At 42.7% G+C, this 13,062-nt stretch overlaps 1 protein-coding gene across 3 annotated transcripts in view; it reads right to left on the bottom strand.

Annotated features, from left to right (window-relative positions):
- Cc2d2b (coiled-coil and C2 domain containing 2B) overlaps positions 1-13,062 on the bottom strand; it is a 110,651-nt gene that overhangs the window by 13,109 nt on the left and 84,480 nt on the right. For 2 of the 3 annotated variants that reach the window (XM_042263452.2, XM_076563079.1), the window contains exons 26-30: positions 9,132-9,230; positions 6,205-6,387; positions 5,839-6,036; positions 4,251-4,340; positions 319-432 (exon numbers count right to left, since the gene is read on the bottom strand). In XM_042263452.2, coding sequence (XP_042119386.2) covers positions 319-432; positions 4,251-4,340; positions 5,839-6,036; positions 6,205-6,387; positions 9,132-9,230 — 684 coding nt within the window. The remainder of the gene's footprint in view (positions 1-318; positions 433-4,250; positions 4,341-5,838; positions 6,037-6,204; positions 6,388-9,131; positions 9,231-13,062) is intronic. The other variant, XM_076563078.1, reaches the window with a different exon arrangement.

The raw sequence follows: 13,062 nt of genomic DNA, 5'->3' as shown, positions 1-13,062 counted from the left end.
TGAAACCCAGAATGATGGTGGTGCATGAGGACAACTCCATGCACTGATGCTGCTGCATAACCTCGATCCCATTCATTGCGCACGTGCCACGAACAGCTGCTGCTGAGTGATGTAATTTAATAGCCCCAGTGGCCTTTAAAGCAGCACTGTTTTACCAGGATTAAAAAAAGCTATTCTTCGCACTGCAAAAATTTTGGTGGACTACCATTATCCTGAAGTCACAAATGTTTGCCCCTGAGACTCTCTAGGTCGCTGAAAGTCTATCAGATATACAGCTTAAATCTGGTTTAGTCTTGTTCACATTTCCCCAGCACTTACCTCGAGGACTGAGGTCCCCAGGAGCACCAATGCCTTCTTTCCGAAATACAGGAAGAAATTACAGAGAAGTATGGCGTGCTCTTCCTTATTTCCAATCGCCAAACTAATGCAGCACTGGGCAGAAGAGGAGGAACAAGAATACTACAATATAGTGAAAAGGTGGAGACGAAGGAAGAAGAGGAGGAGAAGGGAAAGAGAAAGTCGAGTAGAGTAAGCGACACGTTTAGAGCCCTACACTTCCCTTCAGTCTTAGTGTCCTGACTTTACCAGCTGCTACTATGAAAACACAACCTAACACTCTGGCTTCAGTGAGGCAGAAGAAGAGGAGAACAATAACTTGGAGCACCAGGCCACTCTGACGATGGGACAGTTAATATGAATATTACATAGAGTGGCCAGACAATTTATACCCAAAGTGAGGCACTTTTGTTCAGGACAAGTAGTATACTGACTGCCCTGAGCTTCCAAGGAAGTGTATCTGATAAGGAATCACACAGATCTGGGGAGAAGCAATATTTGGGGCCCCAAAGCTACAGTCTGTCCTTTACCAATATAGTATTTGACTCAAAGAAAGAAAGAAATATGAGTTAGATGATGCCCAATCAGGAAGTGTAATAGAAACTTCTGTACCCTATAGAGCTGAACGCTGAGCTACAGGTAAGAGATCAAATACTGGTTGCCAAGTAAGACTGTAGAGCAAGAAGGAGTGGGGACAGCAGGGAAATCAGCCAGTGACCGAAGACTCATCATCATAAGGGGGTTTGGTCCCTACAGTTTGTTTTATTTTTTGAGACAGGGTTTCTCTGGGTAGCCTGCTATGTGGACCAGGATGGCCTTGAACTCACAGAGATCTGCCTCTCTCTGCCTCCAGAGTGCTGGGATTAAACGCATTTGCCACCATTCCTGGGCTTAGTCCCTATAATGCTTTTAAAAGCAAAATTTTGTGTAAAACTTTGAATTTCTGGCTTTTATGGAAAAAAATCTAAAGATGTGGCTTAAATGTTCAAATGATAGCTAGCTGTTAGGTCTCTCAGGCTGTCCAAATATCCAGAAATGAGTTCAAACTGGACTAGAGGAGGATTCTTGGTGCGTAGATAAAAGCCCACATTCTTTGGGCACTTGTGAAATCTGTTCCCACTTGCCAAAAAAGCCATTTCTCTTACCTCTGGCAAAAGGGACACATGGCTACCTGTGGCACTTACCACACGTCATCAGAGCACATGCTGGCCCCCAGGTTCCCTCAGTATCACAAGCACCTGTCACACATTACAAAGTCCACACTAACATCCTAGCCCTTCTCACCTCCTCCTCACCCTAAACTCCCTCCAGCTCTCAGGCTTCCCTGCCCTTGGCTATTCATCTTTCTCCTACCCTGCTATCCCCACTATTCTCTCTCTTATGTACTTATTCTCTCTCTATCTCTTGCTGTCTTCTTTCTCTCTCTTACTCTCACCAACTCTCTCTTATTTTCACTGTTCTCTCTCTTACTCTCTATGTCCTGCTATTCTCCCCTCTCTTGCAGACAGCCCTGGCCATGTCCAGTCTGCTGGCAATGTTCAGTTTACTTCCTTTTCTCTTTATCCTCACTGCTTCAGATGCTCTGGCTGTTCTCTCTCTCATATCTACAATAAAAACCTGAACCATATCATGGGGTGGTCATGTAGGCAGTTTCTTTACTGTGCACCCTCAGACCCAGTAGCAATCTTTTGTTGAGTAGCAGTGATAACATGCCGACGACACACATACTCTCCAGATCATTACAGCCCCAGAGAGGGCCAGGCAGATGGGGTGGGATGAGGATGCCGCCAGGCTTCTGACATCAACTGTTTATTCAACAGCATGGAAACATCTTACAGAAGCATAACAAGAGATACAACCACACCAATGTGTACTGGCTGCATCTGACACTAGATGACAGGGTTAGGAGAGACAGTAAGGAGAAACATTAGCCAAGAGGAATCTCAAGCATGTAGTAACACCTTATATTCATGGGTGGGGCCAGGGAGGTGGTGCTCAGGGTATGACTGAATGCTTGTTTTCAGCTCAGCTTCTTTAATGCACAACAGGACCACAATACCCTTGAACATGTTTTGATTAGATAGTCTCAAAAGAAGCTAGACTAAATAACAGCATTCTGATTTCTGCCAGGTTCCAATTGTTTGACTGGAACCTCCAGCTCACTTCTGCTTGATCTGGAAAGCCCCATTCCTCTCTCTCCAAGGCCCACCCTCTCAGAGGCTGAAAAGGCTCCAAAAGCCCAGTTCTGCCTTCTTGGTGGCCACCCATAACTCCTCCCTTGAAGTTGTCAGTGGCCCAAGACCCCACCTAAAAGCATACCATACTTGGGCACAAAGCCCAGCTTATGGAGGATATATCATCACCCCTTGCCTACAGGGTATTTAAGCTCCCTCCTTTAGTTTGGGCATGTGATTTCTCCTGCCCCTTCTCTGGGGGCTGGAGGACTCACCTAGGAGTTGCTTTGCTCAAAATAAACCTGTTCTTTTACTTTTTCAATTGGGTTTGATCAGGCTTACTGCATCAGTGGAGAAACCTGCCATTGAGGTACAGAAAACCTACTACCAATTGTTGGATCCTGGAGCAAAACCATCTGCATATGTCCACTTTAGTCCCATTTAATGGGAGGCAGAAAAGCCAAGTATTAAGTTAGTTCTGTACGTCCTAGTTTGTTTTAGCCCAAATCCAGCCCCTTCAAGAAATCTAGGTAAGTGCCAGCAGAACTGTCAGCTTCAGATCAAAGTGTCCCTCTCTCCCTTTTTAAAAAAATTTATTTATTTATTTATTTATTTATTATTATTATTATTATTATTATTATTATCTTCTATCTATCTATCTATCTATCTATCTATCTATCTATCTATCTATCTATCTATCTATCTATCTATCTATTTTGTTAGAGTCTTACTACATTTCCATGGCTGTCTTGGAACTCACTATGTAGACCTCTGGCCTCTGCCTCCTCAGTGCTGGGATTAAAGCAAATAACACCATACCCAGCTCTCTCTTATGATCTTTTTTATATTTGTATTATCCAATTGAAAATATGTGTTGGGCCGGGCGGTGGTGGCGCACGCCTTTAATCCCAGCACTCGGGAGGCAGAGACAGGCGGATCTCTGTGAGTTCGAGGCCAGCCTGGACTACCAAGTGAGTCCCAGGAAAGGCGCAAAGCTACACAGAGAAACCCTGTCTTGAAAAACAAAACAAAACAAAAACAAAAAAAAAAAAAAAAAGAAAATATGTGTTGGATGTTTGCTAAATTTAAATATGAGAAGAAATAAAAACCAGGTGTCCCTCTGCTTCAAAGAGATCATCACTGAGATAGATGTTTATACAGTTTGAGTGTGGGGTCAATTTAAAAGCAACTCAATAAAAGCTAAGGTAGGATGGAAGAAATACTAAAATTAGGGTTTGGAAAAAAATTATCGAATCCCAGTTAAATGTAAATTCCAGATAATATTAAGTACGTGACAAATACTGCATGGGCCCTGTACTCCACTTGGCAATCCGTCTGCAAAGAACCAGAAATGGATGCTAAAGAAGAGCACAGTTACAGGAGTTCTCCATCCAGAGAAGGGGACCGGGAACACTTTTGGGAAATGACATGCTTGCTGTAGATATCAGTCTGGCCATTTCCATAGAGACAATCCACTGATCTCTGGAGGATGTCCTAATACTGCACTGCTAAAATTCCCATGGAATAAAAATATTCATGAGGAATTACTTTGAATTTTGAAAATGAATCATCTTAGTGATTTATTTTCATAAATTATTAGGGAGCTGGAAAGTATACACAAGTTATCAAATACTTTCGCAGCTCACAAGGCAGAACACTGGATAAGAAGTGCTACTTTAAGAGGAAAGACAAGTGAGAAATATTACACATTTAAAGTGACTATAAAGTGTCATTTGTTACCTCTGATGTCATCCATATGTCAAAACCATCGTTTTCATCCAGTGTTTCTGTCGTAAAAGGAATCAAAGATACAAATCGAGCAATGCGGTCCTGGAATAACAGTAACTGACAGTCACTGAGTATGTCCATTGTCCAGCACAGTGCTTTATGAACATTCTCTCAGAGCCACTACAGACCTCTCAGGGGACCGAGGAACAAGCTCAGAGTGATGAAATAACTTGTTCAGGCTCACCAAGATGTGCTACATGAGTCTCTGGTGATTGGGCCACTTGCTAGGTGCTATGTTTTATTGTAATAAATTATTAGAATTTAAAATACTTTAACACTGCATCAACAGGTCGACATTTTTTTTTTTTTTTTTTTTTTTTTTTTTTTTTTTTTGGTTTTTTTCGAGACAGGGTTTCTCGGTGTAGCTTTGCGCCTTTCCTGGGACTCACTTGGTAGCCCAGGCTGGCCTCGAACTCACAAAGATCCGCCTGCCTCTGCCTCCCGAGTGCTGGGATTAAAGGCGTGCGCCACCACCGCCCGGCTGCGCCACCACCGCCCGGCTTTATTGTAATAAATTATTAGAATTTAAAATACTTTAACACTGCATCAACAGGTCGACATTTTTTAAAAGGTGTGAAGCAGTGGAGGCTTGAGTTGCTTTTGCTTCAAACTCTTTCCGAATTCCTTTTCTTATAAACTTGCATTAAGCTGCTGTGGCAGGAGACAGCTGTGACCTGCTTCCCCCACAACAGAAGTCACACTGGGGGTCCCCCTCCCCACTAGAATGTGGCAGACTAAGACTCAAAGGCAAGAGAGGAGGAAGGATGACAACACAGAAGGTTCTTTAACATTCAAAGTGATGTGTGACAGGTGCTATTTACACCCAGCTGTGACTTGTTACACTGATGACTTCATGTGGTTAAGTTACATGCCCCACAATGCTCCACAAGCACACAAGAATACTGCTCTCTCCAGGGCAGTGGTGTTAGACCAAGCAGCATGAAGAAACAACAGAAAAGCAGAGTACAGCTGTAGGTGGACTTTTCTTTTCCACCTGCCAGTTCCCAAATAACCGACACAGAGACTTAATATTAATTACAAATGCTCGGCCAATAGCTCAGGCTTGTTACTAGCTAACTCTTACATTTTCAATTAACTCATGTTTTAATTTGTGCTTTGCCACCTGGCTTGGTACCTTTTCTCAGTACGGCATGTCCATCTTGCTTCTCTCTGTGTCTGCTTGTGACTCCAGAGACTCTGCCCGCCTTCTTCCCAGCATCCTTAGTCGGGTTCTCCCTCGTAACCTTTTCCTGTCTAGCTGTCAGCCACTCAGCTTCTTTATTAAACCAATCACAGCGACATATATTCACACAGTGTAAAGGAATATTCCACATACAGTAAAAAGCAACCTAAATCCAGACTTTGATTTTTAGCTCCTGTTAAGAGAGCTTTGTAACTCATAAATAACATAAATTGTCTGAAGAGAACAAATCACCTAGATTGATCCCCATATAAAAGATATACATGATTCTTCACACATGCTCCATGATCTTGATGAAGCTGTTAAAAACAATAACTGAAAGAAAAAAATGTTACTCACAAGGGTTGCATTCGAGTCATGAAGAAATATATCCAGAAGTTGCTGTGGTGGATTCAATGCCTTGATGTATCTTGTAACAAAGACCTGCATCCCTTCACCATTAAAAACAGTGGTCACGACTCTTCGGTTGGGAAACATGGCCTTACAGTTCTTGGTAAAAGTCTGTGCTCTTTGCAAAATGTCTGTTTGATCTGAAAACTAGAATCAGATTTAAAATAGTTCAAACTGTGCTGCTCCCTTCCCCCTTAGGAGATAAGAGAAAAACCAGTGTTTACTTCTGGTAACTTTGAAATTACTACTGGTTTTTAAAAGACAGTTTATACTTTTTTGATGATTTGTCTCAGAATAATTCAGTGTGAAACCTACCTCATCTAGTTTTGGGTTGAACGTGATATATGATAGCTGAGGTTCAATTGTAGCAAAAATATTCAGGAAGGTGCATTCTTTGGGGTTCTGCCCACTGCAGTCTTCTCTAGGAGGGACATAAGTGTTACTCCAGGTGTACCCAAGCAAGGTAGGTGGAATGTTCACTTGAAATGTCCCGCTAATCTGAAAGAACACGTGTTTAGAATCAACATCAGCCAAACCTATATCCTAGATCAGTCTTCTCCCCAGGAGAGACTTGGCTTACAGCGACATGGGTTCCTGCTGGGGAATAATCAGGCTGTCTGGGGTGATCAATGGGCACTCTTGACACCTTGGATCCCTGACCAATATGTAGTATGCAAAGAGAGAAAAAGTAAGAAAAGGATGAACCAAAGAAGCAGGTTACCATACCACAGTGATAAAAACTCTTAGAAAATCTAATTTGAGGGGCTGGCGTGATGGCTCAGCAGTTAAGAGTATATGCTCCTCTTCCAAAGGACTCTAGTGGGGTTCCCAGTGCCTATGTCAGGGGCTCACAACAGCCTGCAACTCCAGCTCCAGGGGGTTTTATGCCCTCATCTGGACTCACGAACACATACCCACACACATATACAGAATCAAACCTTAAAACAAGAAAATCTAATTTAGGCTCAAAGAAGATGCTGAAAGATCATGTTACATTCTGCATTTGAGTCTGGAGTGTGTGTGTGTGTGTGTGTGTGTGTGTGTGTGTGTGTGTGTGTGTGTGTGAAGGGGGGGGGGGAAGTAACTGCAGGAAGAACAACCCTGAGGAAGGCTTATGGAAACAAGGATCAGGAATGTAAGTGAGGAAGTTGGAGGAGGGAGCCATGAAACATGGTGGCGGTGGCAGCTGATGCTTACTGAGCCCTCACTATGTGCAAGGCCCTGTACCACGTGCTGGTGAAGGCTGTTCTATTCAGTGAGGCAGCTACCACCCCTACCTTTACTTGAAGTATTAAATTTGAGTTTCGGAGAGTTGTAATTTGCGAAAGATCACAGAACTAATGAATAGTGGAGCCAGGATTATAATCCAGATGTGTTCATCTTTGAAACGCACACTTCTTAACTACCGGTCCATCACACAGCCTGGTCCGAGGCTGAGAGATATCTAAAGAAACTCACAACTATAGGAAGCCCTGTGCCTCTGATCTCTGGGATCTCTATCAGTACTATGTTCCATCATGGCTTCGTGTGATTGCCCATAACATCTTTCTATCTTTCAGCTATTATCTGTGATCTCTTTCTTAAAAAAAAAAAAAAAAAAAAAAAAAAAAAAAAAAAAAAAAGCCAACAGTTTCTGTTGGTACCATGACAGAAGGGCTGTGGTCACATAAATAAAATGCAAGCACAAGCCTGGATGGCTGGGGACCTCCTTCCCTGATACAGGGAGTGACTGTCTCTTTCTCCCTGCCCCGGGTCCTAACACAGCTACGAAGCTGGAGTTGTAGCGAAGAGTTTGCCACTCTGAGGATAAAGAACACATAATGAGGTCAGTGGAGCAGAAGAATAAAGATAGCTTGGGTTCTTGACAATATCCCTGAGCAGCTGCCCCTGGCGTCTGGACTTCTTTACCGGGGAGGGGAGCAGACCCCTGACTTACATCAGCCATGGTTGGTTTTCTGTTGTACCTGGCCTAATCAAGTCCTAAGTAATGTACACGTGATTCATCTTCACTCACATGCCCTAAAGTGCTTGTGAAATTCATTGAAATACTTACTTCAGCAAGTCAAACAAGAAAGAAAAAATGTAATCAGACCTTCCTTTGGGCTGCCAGCTCACAAATAATGACATAGAGACTTACTATTATTTATGAAAGCTCGGCCTTAGCTTAGGCTTGTTCCACTAGCTCTTATAACAAATTAACCTGCTTTTATTAACCTACGTTTTACCATGTAGCTTTTCACCTTTCTTTCATTCTGTGTGTCCAAATCCCTCCATGACTCATTGGTGTCTCCTCCGCACCTCGATTATCTCCTTCTACTTCCTCTCTCTGCCCGGAAGTCCTGCCTATACCTCCTGCCTAGCTAGTGGCCATTCAGCTTTTTATTAAACCAGTCACAGCAATATATCTTCACACAGTGTACAAATATCCCACAACAAAACCGAACAAATTACTGAAACATTCTTCTCCTCTGATCCTACACCTCCATTGCCCCAGCGGCCCAGGCAGAGGGAGGTCCTGTTACTCTACACTCACAAGACCCATCCCATATACCACTGAAACACTACAGCATACAACTGCACCAAAATGTTAATCCTCCCTCCCACACCACCACAGAAACACTATAGCACACCACACTGTACCACGTGTTAATCCCCTCCCACCCCAGACAATGAACTTAAGGCAGGAAATTCACTTCTGACTCTTCAAATCCTTGGTGTCCGGCATAGCTTCCGGGATATCAGGTACCAGGCTTAAGATCTTTCAGTAAGGAAGGAACTGAGCCTAAAGGGGAGCCTAGCCTGGAGTTTCACACTGGCTGCTCATGCAGGCTCACTGCTGCTACTGAACCAAGACAGTGGAGGGAGCCTCCGAGGGTCTTGCAGAGGCCAGAGCTCATCATCATGGTATAACTGATAAACAAGACTGGGAGACAGAATTCTTGGCACCTGGGTCTGGCCTTAGAAAGGCCTTTATGCAAATACAAATTTTGCTTTATGTCTTTGGACTAGATTTTTTTTTCTGTCTTAGTAAACACTTTAAAAATGCAAGAAGTAAGTTTACAGGTATCTCCTAGAGACAGTCACACTCTGTAAATACTCTAAACCCCACAACTTGGTAATATAGGGTCATTTTAATAACCCTGTAACCTGTCAGTCACAGACTCTGACTCAAAAACGTCAGAAAGTGCTTTTACTAGGCAGAAACAAATCTTGGAATAATTAGCGAAGAACTTCTCTGTTACCTCGGACTGCTGCAGAAGCGCTGAGAAAGGGAAGCTGAGGGAGCCCAGCCAGTTCTTCTGTATGTAAGAGTGAGCACTGCAGCTCTTGAGACAATGGTCCTGTTAAAGCACATTTAAGGTAAACTCACAAAGACGGTTCCGATAAGATGGATACTCTTACAAGCTCATAGGTAGCTTTAACAAACTATTGTTTTTTGACACCCCCCCCTCCCGCCCCCGTGTGTGTGTGTGTGTGTGTGTGTGTGTGTGTGTGTGTGTGTGTATTTGGGTGCAGTTTGCATGCCTATTTCATTGGGTGTTCTTCTGTTTCACTTTGTCTTATTCCTTTGAGGCAAGATCTCTCCATAAACCCAGGTATGTAGTTGAGACTGACCTTGAACTTCACATCTTTACCTCCCATGTGCTGGGAGTACAGCCCTGAACCACTACACCTGGCTAAGAATTTGATTTTTAAGATGATGGGTTTGGGAGTCTGTTGTGTCTGGTAGGGTGGGTCAAGAGGAGGCAGATTCTCAAAGAGGCAGTTGAACACTTTCAAATGCTAACATTTCAGCACACAATCCTTGCAAATCAAAATAACCCTTTTCTTTTTGTCTTAGGCTGTGGTTTCTTTGTAACCTAGCTTGCCCAGTGGGGGCCTTCTCTTTTTATTAGGGTGTGTTAAAGGGCCACCATAGATCAGGACCAGTGGCTCCACAAAACTGGAAACAAGGAAATAAATATAATTGCTCACACAACTAAATGATGCAATTAAAATTTAAAACTGAAAGTTGCCGGGCGGTGGTGGCGCACGCCTTTAATCCCAGCACTTGGGAGGCAGAGCCAGGTGGATCTCTGTGAGTTCGAGGCCAGCCTGGGCTACCAAGTGAGTTCCAGGAGAGGCGCAAAGCTACACAGAGAAACCCTGTCTCAAAAACCAAAAAAAAAAAAAAAAAAAAATTATTAAAACTGAAAGTTTACACTGAAACCTCTCAAACATTTGAAAATGTAAAAACATAATATACAAAAATTGCAGACTAAGGAAGAATACATAATAAAAATACACAGAAAAGAATGCAAATTAAAAATAGTAGGTAAATCAGGTAGAAAATATGCAGTCCAAGATAGTTTGAAGATGAGGGCATAGTTTTTGAATGGCTCTATTATTTAGGATTGAGTCAGAGATCAAACAAACAAATAAACAGATATTGAACACATCTGCCCAAATAAATTCAGAAGTCATGGTCACAAGGACATTGGAAGAATGTAATTGCCGGGCGGTGGTGGCGCACCCCTTTAATCCCAGCACTCGGGAGGCAGAGGCAGGTGAATCTCTGTGAGTTCGAGGCCAGCCTGGGCTACCAAGTGAGTCCCAGGAAAGGCACAAAGCTACACAGAGAAACCCTGTCTCGAAAAACCAAAAAAAAAAAAAAAAAAAAAAAAAATGTAATAAAATCTCAAGCAGAAATAAATGAAACAGAAAATACAGAATAAGTATAAAACTTCAAATAATTTTTTCAAAAAGATTTGAGAAATCTGGTAGAAGTTCCATGAAGTTCTAAATTTTAGCCCAAGGGTCAGAGGAGGAGGGAAAACAGGGATGTTCATCAGTTAAGAAGATACAGAGTCAAGGCCTGAGTTATCACTACATCCCATCAATACCACGTGCTGCACATCCTGCTGACAAGGGCCACCCAAGCAGAAGCAAGTCTCTCTCGCTAGGGACTATCCTGTCTTGGCTTTTCCCCATCCTTGTCTACAGCCAGTGTTAGTTCATTGTGAATGACTTACGCTCTCCTAGCCCACATTTTCATTATAAAAATGTCCTGGCTTTTAGGTCCTTTTGACTTATTTGGAACTGCTGTCAGGCTTTGCTGCAGGACGTTGCCCGAGGACCCCTTGTGACTAGAAGCTGCTATAGCCAAATAAGCCCCACCCTTTTATTTCATAGCTCCTTGATCTCAAAGAATTTGAGTGTGCTGGCGCATACCTGTTCTCCCTCCCTTTGGGGAACTAAGGCAGAAGAATCGTGAGTTTTAGGACAGTCTGAACAACATTTTAAGATCTTGTCTTAAAAAACAGATATAAGGGGCTAGTGAGATGAGACGGATCAGAAGTCAAAAGCACTTGCTGCTCTTCTAGGGGACCTGAGTTCAATTCCCAGCATCCACATCAGGCTGCTTACAACCACCAGTAACTAACTCCAGCTCCAGGGGATCTGACATCTCTCTGGCCTCTGCATACACATGCACATAAATGCACATGGACACATAAATAAATAGTAACATAAATCTTTTTAAAAAACAGGTACAAACAATAAAATCAGAAGAAAAAATAGAAGCTCTTGGATAAAGTCAGGAATGATAAGTGGCTAACAGTATAATATTAAAGATGAGAAGACTACTGATAATCATATACTAATGATGTGAACTCTTTCAAAAGAATCCTTTCTCCTCATCCTTCAATCCTTCTCCTCTCCCCTGTACTCTCTCCACACCCCACCCCCACCCCAATTTCCTTTCCTAAGTATTTAAACCATCATCTGAGCACTGGATTCATTTAAGTTCTCTCTGTGGCCATCCTGTTTATGTTACAGTTTTAGTTAACCCAAGCTTCCAAATGCAGTTCACGACAGCTCTGCCATCTCTCGGGTTGAAAAATCTGGGATGTGTCTGTGAGACGTATAACAAAAGGGAGAGCCATGGGGAGTAGGAAAGATTTGATAATAGGAAGAAAAAACATAGGAGAAAAGAGGAGACGAGGCATTTGTGAACAGAATAGTGATCAATAATAAACCCAAACTGTCTTTCAAATAGATGCTTGTCGCTCGTTCTAATCTTTTATGGGAAAATGGAGTGTTTCCTCTACAGCTACCTACAATGCAGTCCATGAGGAAAGGCCAATATGGACAGTTTCCTCTTATAACTAGAGTACCAACATTGTCCCAAGCACATCTTAACACATGACACATGTAGACTGAACCCATAACAAAGCAAAGCACTTACAAGAGTTCAATTCCAATCAGCTTATTCCCATTTGTTAAACCAGTCTCTGAGATGGAATCAGAAAACTACTCAGTATAAATCCTTGAATGTAAGCCATCAACAAATGGCCATTTAAGACCTTACCCTCAGCCTTTATTAAGAAATCATTTAAAGTTGGTTTTGTTTTGCTTTTTTTTGTTTTTTTTTTTTTTGTTTTTTTCCCGAGACAGGGTTTTTCTGTGTAGCTTTGCGCCTTTCCTGGATCTTGCTCTGTAGACCAGGCTGGCCTCGAACTCACAGAGATTCGCCTGCCTCTGCCTCCCCAGTGCTGGGATTAAAGGCGTGGGCCACCACCACTCGGCTAAAGTTTTAATACCAATGTTTGTTCACTCTTGGAAAGCTGGCTTAAAGACATTGTTGCTAAGATTGTTTTCTGATGATCCAATCCTGAGCTCTACACTGCAAGGTCTCATCAATCCTCTCTGACCTATAGCTTCCATTCCCCCAGACAAAATCATCTGTCCTTTCAACAAACTGTGGTAACAGGGCCAGTTCTTCAGGGTGTTGTCCTCAGCAGAGTTCTTCTATGTATCCTTTCCTTCCTGATAAAGCCCTCTGCATACCTGAGTGCCTCAAGAATGAACTCGGAGGTGAGGAAGGCTCTTGAGTAATCCTGATTCCTTTCTACCATCTCCCACCTACCGAATACTGGCTCTCAGGCAGTGAGCAGGGTGGACCTTACCCCTAGTAACTGTTGCAATGATTTTAAAGCCATTTATATGAAAGCACTTAACTTGCCTACCCAGAGACAGCAGCTCTGGTGGTCACACATCTTTATATTTTTCATGTCAAGCTAACAGGAAGGAAACTAACACTTCCTACAGAACTTGCTGTGGTGCTAGGCTTTGGGTTAAGACTTTTCACTAATGCACAGGGAAGGCAGTCATTAATTTAAAAAATTATAGCAA

This window comes from Peromyscus maniculatus, chromosome 1 (genome assembly GCF_049852395.1).
Source record: "Peromyscus maniculatus bairdii isolate BWxNUB_F1_BW_parent chromosome 1, HU_Pman_BW_mat_3.1, whole genome shotgun sequence".
Taxonomy (NCBI): Eukaryota; Metazoa; Chordata; class Mammalia; order Rodentia; family Cricetidae; genus Peromyscus; species Peromyscus maniculatus.
The sequence above is the reverse complement of the archived record's forward strand: the minus strand, read 5'-3'. Positions and strand labels throughout refer to the sequence as shown.